Source organism: Anolis sagrei, chromosome 7 (genome assembly GCF_037176765.1).
Source record: "Anolis sagrei isolate rAnoSag1 chromosome 7, rAnoSag1.mat, whole genome shotgun sequence".
NCBI classification, from domain to species: domain Eukaryota; kingdom Metazoa; phylum Chordata; class Lepidosauria; order Squamata; family Dactyloidae; genus Anolis; species Anolis sagrei.
The window spans coordinates 635,430-652,003 of NC_090027.1; the positions used below are offsets into that span (position 1 = coordinate 635,430).

The 16,574-nt window shown below is 47.8% G+C and overlaps 1 protein-coding gene across 1 annotated transcript in view; it reads left to right on the forward strand.

Annotated features, from left to right (window-relative positions):
* BIN3 (bridging integrator 3) overlaps positions 1-16,574 on the forward strand; it is a 135,136-nt gene that overhangs the window by 87,579 nt on the left and 30,983 nt on the right. The window contains exon 7 of the mRNA XM_067470617.1: positions 15,706-15,847. Within this exon, the coding sequence (XP_067326718.1) occupies positions 15,706-15,847 (142 nt within the window). The remainder of the gene's footprint in view (positions 1-15,705; positions 15,848-16,574) is intronic.

Sequence of the window (16,574 nt, forward strand, 5' to 3'; positions counted from 1 at the left end):
GCTCCTGATGGGATAATACACACGAGGCACCTGGATACATAGAATCCTAGAGTTGGAAGAGACCTCCTGCACCATCATCCGGTCCAACCCCATTCTGCCAAGAAGCAGGAATATTGCATTCAAAGCACCCCTGGCAGATGGCCATCCAGTCTCTGTTTCAAAGCTTCCAAAGAAGGAGCCTCCACCACACTCTGGGGCAGAGAGTTCCACTACTGAACAGCTCTCACAGTCAGGAAGTTCTTCCCCATGTTCAGATGGAATCTCCTCTCTTGTAGTTTGAAGCCATTGTCCTATTGCGTCCTAGTCTCCAGGGAAGCAGAAGACACGCTTGCTCCCTCCTCCTCCCTGGGGCTTCCTCTCACATATTTATACATGGCTCTCATCATATCTCCTCTCAGCCTTCTCTTCTTCAGGCTAAACATGCCCAGCTCCTTAAGCCGCTCCTCATAGGGCTTGTTCTCCATACCCTTGATCTGCTCCCTCCTCCCTGTGGCTTCCTCTCACATATTTATCCATGGCCCTCATCATGTCTCCTCTCATCCTTCTCTTCTTCAGGCTAAATATGCCCAGCTCCTTAAGCCGCTCCTCATAGGGCTTGTCCTCCAGACCCCTGATCTGCTCCCTCCTCCTCCCTGTGGCTTCCTCTCACATATTTATCCATGGCCCTCATCATGTCTCCTCTCATCCTTCTCTTCTTCAGGCTAAACATGCTCCTCATATAATTATAATGATTGTAATGTTTTAAAAATGTTTTAATGTATTTCAGTTTTGATCTTAATGTAATGTAAATGTTTATTTTAATTGTATATTGCTGTGAAGGCATTGACTTGTTGCCTATCTGTAAGCCGCCTTGAGTTCCCTTTGGGGTCGAGAAAGGCGGGATATCAATCTAGTAGATAAATAATAAGTAAACATGCAATGCCGTTATACAGTTAACAACGACAGACAAGACATAAACAGAGGCAAAGGCTTTCCCCATCTTTTCCCATTTCCAGCATCTGAAGGCTGTGCTTGACTCTGGCCGTGGGGGCTGTGGGGAGGGGGTGCTGTCACTCTGTCTTCCATGCCAAGGAGCTTCTGTCCGTACACATCCTTCTGATCAAATCACCTGCATGTTCTTATGGGCACCTTTTATTACCCCCCTGCTTAAAACTGTACCTATTTATCTACTCACATTTTTGTTTTCGATCTGCTAGGTGAGCAGAAGCTGGGGCTGATGGTGGGCGCTCACCCTGACCCAGGCTTTAACTGTCAACCTTTGAATTGGCACTGTGCTAATCCTCCCAGCCTCTACAGTATAGTGTTGGCTTGGAGTTATTCTATGTTTGGTTTGCAGGATTGGGCAAAGCATTGAACTCTTATGCCGGAGGGGTGCATATGTGGCCCCCGTTGGCACCTATTTCAGCACAGTGGAATTAATTAGCAATAGATATTACAAGCTGGAGGAACGGTGACTAATTAGATTATGCTGGTTGCTCCTAGTTAATGCCACTTCCATGTATAATTTTCAGTACATCGCAGGGTAGCTGGACGTGTGCCACTGATTGTCGCCAAAAGATTTTCTTCCGAAATCAACAGAGTCTCGTTACATCTTGAAGATTAGCAAGAGTACGGTATTGTGGCAACTTCCGTGGATTGCGTCCCCTTAACCACATGCTTGTTATATCCCCAGGAGCGTGTGCCATAATGGATGTGTTTAGTCTTCAAAGGACTTTTCTGCATTTTTGAAAAAAACAGACTAACGTCGCTTCCCCTTTCAAAGTTTTTAATGAATGCTAATTTCTTGACTCACAACACTGAGACTATCAACTGAAAACCAAAGCTTGGAAAGTCGTCTTGCAACCAAATAAGCAAACACAGTGGTGTTTTAGTACTTTTAAAATGCACTCATCATCTCATTCGGTTTTTTAATCTAATTTGAAAAAGTTTGAAAAGTGCTCTCAAAATGTCCACAAAGTATTTTTGCATCCCCCCAAAACAAACAGATGTTACTACTGATGCGTGTATATGTACGAGGGGCGTTCATGAAATATTTCCCCTGGCCCACTTCCTGTGGACTGAGAGTAATGAAACTTGGCCCAGTGATGAGTCTTTCTTCTCTCTATGGGTGCCACCATCTAGGGACAGACACTCCTCCCATCTTTTGAATCAACTGTAAACACCTCACTTGGAGAAGTTGAGAGGTTGCTCCAAAAGCCACGTTGTGACCTCGGAAATCAGAGTCTCCTCACATGAAAAATGGTTGCCTTTCCAAAATAACTTCCTTGTTGGAAAGAGGTGTATAGAGGAATTAAAAGAATATCGGGGCAGGGGGGGACAAACAATCCCACCGCTGCCACCAATATAGAGGAATTTCAATGATATCGAGGCAGGGTGGACAAAGCGCTCACTCCTCTGCCCCTCAATGTAGCGTAGATCAAAGGCTGACCCTATGTTGTATGTACAAGTGACCGAATGTTCTCTGTAGTATTCGCCGCCGCCACCTCAGAATTACTGGCCTGAGGAACCAAAAGGGTGTGAATGTATTTAGGTAAAGGGTGTTTGAGCTCTTGGTCTTCTATGGCTTCCTCCCTAACTGACTGGACTTTAGAAATGTGTTGAGAGAAAGAGTTCTGAGGGAAACATATGGATTGAGGCATACAGCAGTTAACAGTAAACTAAGAAAGAGTTTATTTTAAACTTGATATTAACAACAACTCGTTGGAAATGAGTGGTACATAAGCGTATTTCAGTTACAAAGGCTTAGCTGTTTAGACAGTTTTCCCTAAGAATGTAGCTTTGGGTTACTGTGAGTCTCTTTTAACTATACTGTTCAACTTCCTTTTGAAACAGTATACCACTGAGAACAGTCTCTCCTGTCCCACAGAGTAATTCGTCTTCAACTAATACTCTCCTCAGAGCAATAAGCATCAAGTGAACAAGTCTTCTTTACTGACTCTCAGTACAGTAAACTTCAAGCCTTTGTCCCTATCTTATTCTCTCTGACTAAAAGTCTCACTCCCAAAAGCTCACTTTCTTCTGTCTGAATTCTCCTCAGCTCCCCAGCCTAGAAATCCATCTACCCTCTTCTCCGTCCAAATCCCTTCTCCTCTCTCTGTCAAACTCGACAGCTGCTTTCCCTCTCTAAGCTGACTCCTCCCCCAATTGCTACACCCAATCAGGAGTCAGCCTGACTCCTCCTCCTGCTCTGCTTGAATGCCAAGATGCCAGCCACTGGTAGTGGTGGAAGTCCGATGGTGCAGAGTTGGGTGAATAAGGAGGATGTGGTAGGATTTCAAAGCCAGAGGAGCATGCTTCTTCCATTTGGGCAACATGGGAGTTGTGCACTGGGGCCATTGCCTTGCAGAAGGGAAAGAACACCTTTGGTGGGCATGCCACATTGCCTCTTGGTTTGGATGGCCTCCCGCAATGTCCGCAGCAGGGATCCTGGTCCCCTTTGCTAGGAAATCCATCCATACTCCTCCGTGCTGGCCCCAAAATCCTGTGAGCGTGACCTTGCCTGCTGAGAGTTGGACGCGTGCCTTCTTTGGAGGCGGGGAGTCAGGAGGCTTCCATTGCATTGACTGGACTTGAGTCTCAGGATCAGAGTGATGGACCCAGCTTTCCTCTTGTGTGTTCAGTCTGTGGGAAAAGTCCTCCTGGCTTCCATGGCACATCGTTGTCAACACAGCCTTCGACTTGTTCCTGCTTCTGGAAAGGTGTGAGTAGCCGGGAGACTCAGCAAGCGGATGCCTTATGCAGGTGAAGATGGTCTTGAGTGATTTTCTCCACGGACCCCACACTCCTCTTGACATTTTGGGCTGGGTGCCCAATGGTTACGCAGGGATCTTCCAAAATGGCTGGATGGTGTGTTCATCAATAGCAGAGAGGGATGTGTGCAGCTGTGGGTTTGCACCTATGTGTATGACTCTTACACATAGGTGCAAACTCACATAACTACATTTAAAGTCATGGGAAACCTTTATTTCACCTATTTGGGAGTAGGCAATATGTGGTCTCATGAATACATTTTTTTCTCTCCTGTCCTGGAATTGGAGCTTTTTGCACCAAAGTCTGACCACATTGGAATGGACGATGCCCGTTCTTGACTCCATCCTCTGATGGGGAATCATCACCATAAATCTCTTTTATCGACGTCTCCTTTGGTGTGCGGCCTTTCAAGTCAAGGAACTTGGTGACTGCCCTGTACTCCACTGAGTCCATTCTCACACCTTACACCACTTCCGCACCTCTAAAATCAAGACCGTTATCAATTCAGAGTTGTAAATTGGCACATAACCTGTAGAGGCTTCTGTCATTACACATGTGCAGTTTCGGCATCTTGTGATAAACAGAAGTGGCTCAGGGCAAATCGTTAATGAATGCCCCTCGTGTGATGCCAGCAGTTCCTATTTATTTATTTTTATTTCCGATATTTATACCCCGTCCTTCTCACCCCCGGGGGGGGGGGGGGGGACTCAGGGTGGCCTCACAAAAGCACCATGAGGTGCCAACATCATAAAACAATCATCGGTACATTAAAATGTTAAAACAGCAATTAAAACAATCGGTTAACACACTTCTATTAAAATCAGAATCCAAAACCCAATCCGGGTGAGTTCATTGCCATAAGTTGCTAAGACTTCTTCCACTGGCTGCTCACTGATCGAATGCTTGGTTCCATAACCAGGTCTTGATTTTCCTTCTAAAAGGCAGGAGGGAGGTGGCCGATCTGACGTCGCTAGGGAGGGCGTTCCACAGGCGGAGCCACTGCTGAGAAGGCCCCGTCCCTCGTCCCCACCAGTTGCATTTGCGATGGCAGTGGGATCGAGAGCAGGGCCTCCCCAGATGATCTTAATCATAGAATCCTAGAATCAAAGAGTTGGAAGAGACCTCCTGGGCCTTCATCCAGTCCAACCCCATTCTGCCAAGAAGCAGGAATATTGCATTCAAATCACCTCTGACAGATGGCCATCCAGCCTCTGTTTAAAAGCCTCCAAAGAAGGAGCCTCCACCACGCTTCAGGGCAGAGAGTTCCACTGCTGAACAGTGCTCTCTCACACACACACAGGAAGTTCTTCCTTATGTTCAGATGGAATCTCCTCTCTTGTAGTTTGAAGCTATGGCTCCATTGCATCCTAGTCTCCAGGGAAGCAGAAAGGAAGCTTGCTCCCTCCTCCTCCCCATGGCTTCCTCTCACATATTTATTATACATGGCTATCATGTCTCCTCTCAGCCTTCTCTTCTTCAGGCTAAACATGCCCAGCTCCTTAAGCCGCTCCTCATAGGGCTTGTTCTCCAGACCCTTGATCATTTTAATATAAATGAGTCGCCCTTATGGGCTGAGAATGGCGGTTAATAAGTGCATCAAATAAATAAATAAAATAAATAAATGAGTTCCTGAATATGTAAATACAACACAAGTACCACTTATGCAGAAAGTAAACAACAATAGAATTCAGCATGTTATACTGTTCAATTTCACAGTGATGTCAAACAATATTGTTTGCATTCTAGTATAAGAATGCATTCTAGTATAAGATATTTAATACATATGTAACTGTAGCAAAATATTGATGTATACAATAATTTCAGTCCACCAGAAGAAGGCCTGAAGTAAGGCCAAAACCGGTCGTGGGCGGCTGATCCATATGCAACCCAACATAAAGAAGATACGACATTGATAATATTTTAAAGAGACTGTACCAAAATTTACACAATATTGTTTGACATGACTGTGAAATTGAACAGTATAACATGTTTATATAACTGCATGCTGAATTCTATTGTTGTTTACTCCCTTGATCATTTTAGTTACCTTCCTCTGGACACATTCCAGCTTCTCCATATCTCTCTTCAGTTGTGGTGCCCAGAACTGGACACGGTTTCATGATGGTTCGTACCAGGAGATACGTTTGGACAGCTAGTCTGGGCCGGAGCCGTTCCTAGACCTCTTTCTGAAAGGCTATCCTTACCCCCTTGCTATCTTCCAAAAGTAAGGCTTTACAGGTAACGTAGTGCTTTGCAATGACTTCCAAGCACTGCTGAAAACTGTAATTTAAAGCAGCTCGTCATTTTAACTGCCTCCTTCCTATTAATAGTCTCTTTTCTCCCTTACACACATGCATACATTCTCTCTATGCGTGTCTCTGTGCAGCCCTGGGGACAGAAACAGCCGTAAAACTCACAGTTGCAGCAACACTGGAGGCAGAGGTGGAACAGCTGCACGGGAGAGGGATCCTGGGAAAGAACCTGCTTGAGAAATAAAACCGTTTTCCGCGTATGGAGCCATATATCTTGAATGGAACTCTAAACTCTCCTCCTATTTCGCTGCTCAGTTTTGATGCACTTGGTCAGCAGCCCGTGTTTCATGAATGACAAGCTGGAATGTGTCCAGAGGAGGGCGACTAAAATGATCAAGGGTCTGGAGAACAAGCCCTATGAGGAGCGGCTTAGGGAACAAGGCATGTTTAGCCTGAAGAAGAGAAGGCTGAGAGGAGATATGATCAGGACCATGTATAAATATGTGAGAGGAAGCCACAGGGAGGAGGAGGGAGCAAGCTTGTTTTCTGCTTCCCTGGAGACTAGGACGCAATGGAGCAATGGCTTCAAACTACAAGAAAGGAGATTCCATCTGAACATGAGGAAGAACTTCCTGACTGTGAGAGCCGTTCAGCAGTGGAACTCTCTGCCCCGGAGTGTGGTGGAGGCTCCTTCCTTGGAAGCTTTTAAGCAGAGGCTGGATGGCCATCTGTCAGGGGTGATTTGAATGCAATATTCCTGCTTCTTGGCAGAATGGGGTTGGACTGGATGATGGCCCAGGAGGTCTCTTCCAACTCTTGGATTCTAGGATTCTATGGTGCAACCAGAAAACACTCTTGATGTTTCTTGAGATGTTTGAATGGGACCAAGAGCTGGCTTTTCCAGGTTTCTGTATTCCAGGTCCTAGCATGCAACCAGAGTTTGTGAGGTCCTGAAACTCCAGGATTGGCATTAAGTGCGACCCCTTCCTGCATATTTCTGAGCTGTTTGGCGAATGGTTGCTGGGGAAACCAAATAAATGGCAATGCAGCAATACTATTTGTTTGTTTATTTATTTATTCGACTTGTATACCGCTACTCCCAATTTGGCTCAGGGCGGTTTACAGAAGCAGATTAAAACAATACAATTAGCTCTAAAAATAACCATAACAAAACAATACGCGGCGAGAACAGGCATAGTCCGGGTTGTTCACCCGTCAAAAGCTTGCCGGAAAAGAAAAGTTTTACAGGCTTCCCGAAAAGCAAGTAGGTCTCGGATGGTTCAAGGCATTCCATAAATAAGGGGCCACGATCGAGAAGGCTCTCTGTCTAGTAGAGGACAGATGATAAGTCCAGATGTTGGGGACTTCAAGCAAATTTTGGGCATATTGAGTATTCACCATTGTTCAAATTTGGGCATATTGAGTATTCATGCCAAGTTTGGTCCAGATCCATAGTCATTTGGGTTCTCAGTGCTTTCCGGATGTAGGCAAACTACATCTCCCATAAATCACTGTCAATTCCTCCCAAACTCCTCCAGTATTTTCTGTTGGTCATGGGAGTTCTATGTGCCAAGGTTGGTCCAGGTCTGTAATTTGTGGGGGGTCTCAGTGGTCTGTGGGAGTCAGAGCTGAATTGGTTGAAGGTACTTCAAATCCCATCATCCATTATCCATACTTCCCTAGACATATAGTTTTTGTGATTAATCACTATGCTTTAATTATGTTCAATTTGTAACAATCAAAACACATCCTGCATATTAGATATTTGCATTAGTATTCATAAGAGTAATAAATTTATTTATTTATTTATTATTCGAATTTCTATGCGGCCACTCCCCTGGGGCTCGGAGCAACTTACAAGAATGGCTAAAATCGAACACAATTTAAAAACAATTTAAAAACAGCAATATCAAAGGCCTGTTGAAACAGGTATGTCTTACAAGCCCTGCGGAAGGCTGGCAAGTCCCGCAAGACACGGACTTCAGGTGGCAGAGTATTCCAGAGCGATGGTGCCACTGCTGTGAAGGCTCTGCGCCTGGTTGCTGTCAGGCGCAAGGTCTTGACACTGGGAATTTCCACTAGATCTTGGTCCTCAGAACGGAGGGATCTCTGGGGTTGGGAGGGGGTGAGGCGGTCCCTCAGGTACATCGGCCCCACCATGCAAGGCCTTCAAGGTGAGTACCACCCCTTTGATTGGTAACTAATGCAGCTGCAGGAAGATTGGGGTGATGTGGCATCTCATCGGAATTCCTGCAACAAGCCGAGCAGCTGCATTCTGTACCAACTTGAGCTTCTGGATCACCGACAGAGGAAGGCCAATGGAGAGGGTGTTACAGTAGTCCAGTCTTGAGATGACCGTGGCCTGGATGACCGTAGCGAGGCCAGGGACGGACAGGGAGGGGGCCAGCCGTCTAGCCTGCCGCAGGGGAAAGAAAGAAGGCGGTTCTGCTCACGGCAGAGAGAGACCTGGGCCTCCATCCTCAGCAGAAAGAGGGTCCAAAAGGACTTCCAGACTCTTGACCAACGAGGACGGGCGTAGCGCCTTGCCATCCAGGGTAGGCAGCTGGATGTCCCCACTGCCCGGTCGACCCAGCCATCGGATCTCCTCCGTCTTTGCCGGATTCACCCTCAACCTGCTGGCATGCAGCCATCCAGTCACGGCCTCAATGAGGCACTGAGGGAAGGAATCGGGTCCAGAGTCCGGTCGGCCTTCCATCTTCAGCACCAGCTGAGTGTCATCGGCGTACTGGTCTCACTCCAGCCCAAAACCTCGAACCAGCTGAGCAAGTGGTCGCATAGAGATGTTAAAGAACAGAGGGGAGAGAATGGCCCCCTGAGGAGGAACCCCACAAGAGAGAGAGAGGGGGGGGACCTCTCAGAGACCAGGCCTCCCCTCTCCACTCGCTGTCCACGGTTGTGAAAAGAGGGGAGCCAGTTCAAAGCTGCCCCCCTGACTCCAGCACCATCAAGGCGGTGGGTCAGAAGATGGTGGTGGACTGTGTCCAATGCTGCTGTGAGATCCAATAACACAAGCAGCGCTGACCCGCCCTGGCCAAGCTGGCATCGAAGGTGATCCGTGATGGAGACCAGCACAGTCTCTGTTATGAAGTAGCAACGAAAATATGGTTGGGGGTCACCACAACACAAGGAACTTTATTTGGGGGTCACCGCATTGGAAAGGTTGAGAAGCACTGCTCTTATGTTGAGGGTGGGGCTATGAAGAAGTATTGCAGAAGCTCCTCCAGCCCTCCCCCCCCCCCTCTGCCGCTTCAGTACATTCCCGGTCCAGCTTCGTCATCTCAAACGGACTTTACATTAATGACAGCATTTTCTTTGTGTGCATCATTAAGCACAAAGAAAAGGCAATCTCGCCTATGTATGTTCAGCAGGACACCCATCTTTCCTCTCTCTTAATGTATAGCGCTGCAACGTTTGTGCCGTGAGTCCTTCCCAACCGAGTCCTTCTCAGCAGCGTGGCAATCTAAGTATAGAAGCAAATGTCAATCGCTCTTAGGAATTAAATAATACTGCAATGACTTTCCTGCTGTTATGACTTTCGTATCGGCTATTACAGGTGAGTAGGTTTCAGAGACTGTTTTCGGAGTGCACAGCAGCCTCTGAAATCCCTAAGAGCACGGCATACAGATTGGAAGGGAGGGAGGGATCTGCTGGTCCCACTGTTCCATATAGCTGCTTCTCAACATTTTAGAAAAGTATTAAGCGTCTCAATTATGGTGCTTTTCATGGAAAGGTCTAGCTACCCAATTCCAACAATGCATTACCAAGGGGATTATGAATGGATGGAGGCAGCGGTCCGTATGTGAACAGATCCGTTCCTCGTTTAACAGCTGTGCGTGTTCCAAAAGGTTGGCATGTATCACAGAACTGGAACCGGGGGGGGGGGGGGTGATTTAAGGCACTCAGCATATTATTTGCACATTAAAGGCTTTGCATTCTCCCACTTGCTGCCTCCTTGTCTCTGCTTTCCTTCTTGTTTTCCGGCCACAGGATTGTTTGGCTTCACCTGAAACTGGCAGGAAGGCAAACCAGCATTCTGGAAGAGGACTTTTGGAAAGTTTAGAGCAGGGGTCCTCAAAGTAAGGCCCGGGGGCTGGATGCGGCCCTCCAAGGTCATTTACCCGGCCTTCGCTCAGGGTCAGACTCAGTCTGAAACGACTTATTTATTATTTGTCGTGTCAGAACAACCAGTCTAACAGAACAAAGCAGACAAACAGAAAAATACACAACTTGTGAGTTTGGTAGCTGGTTAAATGTCCTTTGACCAGTATCTGGCCACTTGGAGTGCTTCCGGTGTTGCTGCAAGAAGGTCCTCCATTGTGCATCATGTGGCAGGGCTCAGGTTGCATTGCAGCAGGTGGTCAGTGGTTTGTTCTTCTCCGCACTCGCATGTCGAGGATTCTACTTTGTGGCCCCATTTCTGAAGGTTGGCTCTGCAACTCGTGGTGCCAGAGCGCAGTCTGTTCAGCACCTTCCAAGTCGCCCAGTGTTCTGTGTGCCCAGGAGGGAGTCTCTCATTTGGTATCAGCCATTGGTTGAGGTGCTGGGTTTGAGCCTGCCACTTTTGGACTCTCGCTTGCTGGGGTGTTCCAGCGAGTGTCTCTGTAGATCTTAGAAAACTATTTCTTGATTTAAGTCGTTGACGTGCTGGCTAATACCCAAACAAGGGATGGGCTGGAGATGTCTCTGCCTTGGTCCTTTCACTATTGGCTGCTCCTTCCCGGCGGATGTCAGGTGGTGCAATACCGGCTAAGCAGTGTAATTTCTCCAGTGGTGTAGGGCGCAGACACCCCGTGATAATGCGGCATGTCTCATTAAGAGCCACATCCACTGTTTGAGCGTGGTGAGATGTGTTCCACACTGGGCATGCATACTCGCAGCAGAGTAGCACAGCGCAAGGGCAGAAACGACTTGAAAGCACACAACAACAACAATCCTGGGTTGTTGTAGGTTTTTTTCGGGCTATATGGCCATGGTCTGGAGCAGGGGTCCTCAAACTTTTTAAGCAGAGGGCCAGGTCACAGTCCCTCAAACTGTTGGAGGGCCGGATTATAATTTGAAAAAAAAATGAATGAATTCCTCTGCACACGGCACAGATCTTATTTATAGTACAAAAAAACCCACTTAAAAACAATACAATAATTGAAATGAGGAACAATTTTAACAAATATTTAACATATATTTACCAAATAACAAACAATTTTAACCTTTTCTGTGGTGGCCCCTCGGCTGTGGAACGCCCTTCCCATGGAGGTAAGATCAGCTCCCTCGCCAATGGCGTTCCGAAGAAGATTAAAAACTTGGATGTTCGAACAGGCCTTTGGTTAATCAGTGCAATGAATGTGACGATCACAGGAATTGAAATATGGACGACGAATTTTGGATCACGACTCTAGTTATGAGATGCATTGGGTTGTTGCTGTTGTGTAATATTGTATACTGTGCTCTTTTGTTTTGAATTGTATATTGTTGACTGATTTTATCCTGTTGTAAACCACGTTGAGTCACCGGTTAGGCTGAGAAACGGCGGCGTACAAATAAAGTAAATAAATAAATAAATAAAATATAAACTTATTGGTATTTCAGTGGGAAGTGTGGGCCTGCTTTTGGCCCATGAGATATTGTTGTGGTGGTGGTGTGCTTTCAAGTCGTTTCAGACATAGGTTGACCCTGAGCGAGGGCCGGGTAAATGACCTCGGAGGGCCGCAACTGGCCCCTGGGCCTTAGTTTGGGGACCCTGGTCTAGAGGCATTCTCTCCTGACGTTTCACCTGTATCTGTGGCAAGCATCCTCAGAGGAGTCTCCCGTGTCCCATGCAGCTGTGGACAAGAAGTCTTCATTGTTGTTCATTTGTTCAGTTGTCTCCGACTCTTCGTGACCTCATGGACCAGCCCACGCCAGAGCTCCCTGTCGGCCGTTACCACCCCCAGCTCCCTCAAGGTCAGTCCAGTCACTTCAAGGATGCCATCCATCCACCTTGCCCTTGGTCGGCCCCTCTTCCTTTTGCCTTCCACTTTCCCCAGCATAATTGTCTTCTCTAGGCTTTGCTGTCTCCTCATGATGTGGCATTCAAAGGACTTCCACTTTGTCTCTAGTATCCTTCCCTCCAGTGAGCAGTCGGGCTTTCTTTCCTGGAGGATGGACTGGTTGGATCTTCTCGCAGTCCAAGGCACTCTCAGCACTTTCCTCCAACACCACAGCTCAAAAGCATCTCTCTTCCTTCGCTCAGCCTTCCCGAAGGTCCAGCTCTCACATCCGTAGGTTACTACAGGGAAGACCATGGCTTTGACTAGGCGGATCTTTGTTGCCAGTGTCTTCATAGGGACCCCCAAACGCAGCAGCAGCAGCAGCAGCAGCATTGCCCAAACATGAATCCAGGAACATGAAAGGCGCTGCAGACTCCTTCAACCAGAGAAGTCAGCCATTTATTTATTTGCTTCACTTGCATACCGCTCTTCTCAGCCCTCAGGCGACTCAGAGCGGTTAACAACCAGTTTCAACAAGACGATACAAAATCAGTAATCAATTAAAAACAGTAATATCAAAAAATTCTAAAATTGCAACAGCAAAAACAGCAGAGAGAAAAACAGGCAGAGGCATCTAATCACCTTTCAAGAAGAGTTTGCTCCAGGCACAGTCAGCCCATTGTATGCTAATCAAGGTGGTCAGTTGGAAGATTCACACCTAGCCCAACTTACAAAAGCCTTTTGTCTCACCCTGGTCATTCCACAGATATATAACCCCCTTTTTCCCCAGCTCCAGCAGACCTCACCTCTGAGGAAGCTTGCCATAGATGCAGGCGAAACGTCAGGAGAAATGCTTCTAGAACATGGCCCTATAGCCCGAAAAAACCCACAAGAACTGAGTAATATCAATTAATTAACACCAGAATCAATACAACAGTACAGCAATATAACAATCCATCACGTCTCATCAATAGAATCAGCATCCGATCTCATTGTCCATTAATCCATATTCCAATAATCACTCAATTGCACTGCTTAGTTGAAAGCCTGTTCGAAGAGCCAGGTCTTCACTCTCTTCCGGAATGCCAGCAAGGAGGGGGCCGATCTGATGTCTCTAAGGAGGGCGTTCCACAGCCGAGGGGCCACCACTGAGAAGGCCCTGTCTCTCGTCCCCGCCAGGCGTGGTTGTGAAGCCGGCGGGATCAAGAGCAGGGCCTCCCCAGACGATCTTAATGTCCTAACTAGTTCGTAGGAGGAGACGCGTTCGGACAGGTAAGTCGGGCCAAAACCGTTTAGGGCTTTAAAGGCTAAATTCAGCACTTTGAATTGTGCCCGGTAGCAAATTGGCAGCCAGTGGAGCTGGCGCAACAGAGGAGTGCTGCTCCTGTTAGCATCCTGGCTGCCGAGCGCTGGACCATTTGAAGCTTCCGAGCTGTCTTCAAAGGCAACCCCATGTAGAGAGCGTTGCAGTAGTCTATACAGGATGTAACCAGAGCGTGGACTACCATGGCCAAGTTAGGCTTCCCAAGTTACGGGCACATCTGGCACACAAGTTTTAGCTGTGCGAATGCTCCCCTGGTCACCACTGAAACCTGAGGTTCCAGGCTCAGCGATGAGTCCAGGGTCACACCCAAGCTGCGAACCTGTGTCTTCAGGGGGAGTGTGACCCTCTCCAACACAGGCTGTAACCCTATGCCCTGTTTGGCCTTGCGACTGACCAGGAGGACCTCTGTCTTGTCTGGATTCAATTTCAATGTGTTCGCCCTCATCCAGACCGTCACAGCGGCCAAGCACCGGTTCAGGACCTGGACAGCCTCCTTAGAAGAATCATAGAATCATAGAATCAAAGAGTTGGAAGAGACCTCCTGGGCCCTCATCCAGTCCAACCCCATTCTGCCAAGAAGCAGGAATATTGCATTCAAATCACCCCTGACAAATGGCCATCCAGCCTCTGTTTAAAAGCTTCCAAAGAAGGAGCCTCCACCACACTCCGGGGCAGAGAGTTCCACTGCTGAACGGCTCTCACAGTCAGGAAGTTCTTCCTCATGTTCAGATGGAATCTCCTCTCTTGTAGTTTGAAGCCATTCCTCCATTGCGTCCTAGTCTCCAAGGAAGCAGAAAACAAGCTTGCTCCCTCCTCCCTGTGGCTTCCTCTCACATATTTATACATGGCTATCATATCTCAAGGTGGAAAGGAGTGACAGAGTTGGACATCATCTGCGTACAGATGACATCGTACCCCGAAACTCCGGATTATCTCCCCCAGCGGCTTCATGTAGATGTTAGACAACATGGGAGACAATATTGATCCCTGAGGAACCCCACAAGACAAAGGTTGTGGGGCAGAACAGGTGTCCCCCAACAACACCTTCTAAGATCGACCTTCTAGGAAGGACCGGAGCCACTGCAGAACAGTCCCTCCAAGGCCCATTCCCGCGAGGTGTCCCAGAAGGAGACTGTAGTCAACGGTATCGAAGGCCGCTGAGAGGTCCAGGAGCACCAACAGGGACACGCTCCCCCTGTCCAAAAGGAGAGAACCCCCTCCTTTTGGGCCCACCATGCGCCCCCCAAGTTAGAAAGCCTCTCCATGCCAGATCTAACCTAATCTCACTCACAAGGTATCAGGAATAGGGTTAGGTAACCAACCCCTTGTGGGAAACGCAACCGACCTCCAGTTAAGTTGAAATCCAGCCTGTGTTGGACGGGGTCGCACTCCCCCTGAAGACGCAGGTTCGCAGCTTGGGTGTGACGCTGGACTCATCGCTGAGCCTGGAACCCCAGGTTTCGGCGGTGACCAGGGGAGCATTCTCACAGTTAAAACTCGTGCGCCAACTGCGACCGTACCTTGGGAAGTCTGACTTGGCCACGGTAGTCCACGCTCTGGTTACATCCCGTTTAGACTACTGCAACGCTCTCTACGTGGGGTTGCCTTTGAAGACGGCTCGGAAGCTCCAATTAGTCCAATGGTCGGCAGCCATGTTACTAATGGGAGCGGAGCGCAGGGAGCATACAACTCCTCTGCTGCGCCAGCTCCACTGGCTGCCGATCTGCTACCGGGCTCAATTCAAAGTGCTGGCGTTGGCCTTTAAAGCCCTAAACGGTTCTGGCCCAGCCTACCTATCCGAACGTATCTCGGCCTATCAGCCCACCAGGACCCTAAGATCTTCTGGGGAGGCCCTGCTCTCTATCCCGCCTGCTTCATAGGTGCGGCTGGCGGGAACGAGAGACAGGGCCTTTTCTGTGGTGGCCCCTCGGCTTTGGAATGCCCTCCCCATAGAAGAGAGATCAGCCCCCTCGCTGATGGTATTTCGAAAAAGGTTGAAGACATGGATGTTTAAACAAGCATTCGATTAATATGGTGCAACGAAATTGATGAACAAGGATTGGTTAATCACAGACGACGAAATTGGATTGCGATTACAATTAAGAGATGCATTGGATTTTATTGGTGGCCCAATAATATTGTGTACTGTGTATGTGTTTTTTATGCTTTTTTATGCTTTTCTAATGGAATTTTGCTGCTTCGTTGTGTTGTAAACCGCGTTGAGTCGCCGATTTAGGCTGAGAAACGGCGGTATATAAGCACAGAAATAAATAAAAATAAATAAGTAAATCCAGAGCATTTGGTTCTGCTTCTTGCATTCTGAAGCTGAGAATTTGGACTTAAGGGTCCCTAAAACACCACAGTGGTCATTCTTTTTTTGAAACTCTCTTTTCAGGTTTAGCAGTGTTTTCCCCAGCCTGAATATGGCGGTGAAGCGGCGTGAGCAGGCCCTCCAGGACTACAAGAGACTGCAGTCCAAGGTGGAGAAGTACGAGGAGAAGGAGAAGACGGGGCCCATCCTCACCAAGCTCCACCAGGTACGGAGCCAGAGCCAAACTCACCTGGAAGGCAGCCGGAATGCTCAGGGTTTCCGGATATAGAATAATGTTCTATGGATACGTTTTTGCCCAGGTGTAAGTATTGGTCAGAGGCAGGCCTGTCCCACCAGTAGCATCATGAAGGCTTGGCTTAGGACAGCGTTTCTCAAACTGGGAGACCCCTGGGGAGGGGGGTTGTGAGGGGGTGTCAGAGGAGTCAGCAAAGACCATCAGAAAACACCGTATTTTCTTTTCATCAAGGGGGTGCTGTGTGGGAAGTTTGGCCCAATTCTATCATTTGGGGGTTCAGAATGCTCTTTGACTGTAGGTGAACTATAAATCCCAGCAACTGCAACTCCCAAATGTCAAGGTCTATTTCCCCCAAACTCCACCAGTGTTCACATTTGGGCACACTGACCATTTGTGCCAAGTTTGGTCCACATGTATCATTTTTGGAGTCCACAGTGCTCTCTGGATGTAGGTGAACTACAACTCCAAAACTCAAGGTCAATGCCCACCAAACCCTTCCAGTATTTTCTATTGGTCATGCGAGTTCTGTGTGTTCCAAGTTTGGTTCAATTCAATTGTTGGTGGAGTTCAGGATGCTCTTTGATTGTAGGTGAACTATATATCCCAGCAACTACAACTCCCAGATAACAAAATCAATCCCCCAAAACCCTAACAGTATTCAGACTTGGGCATATCGGGTATTTGTGCCAAATTTGGT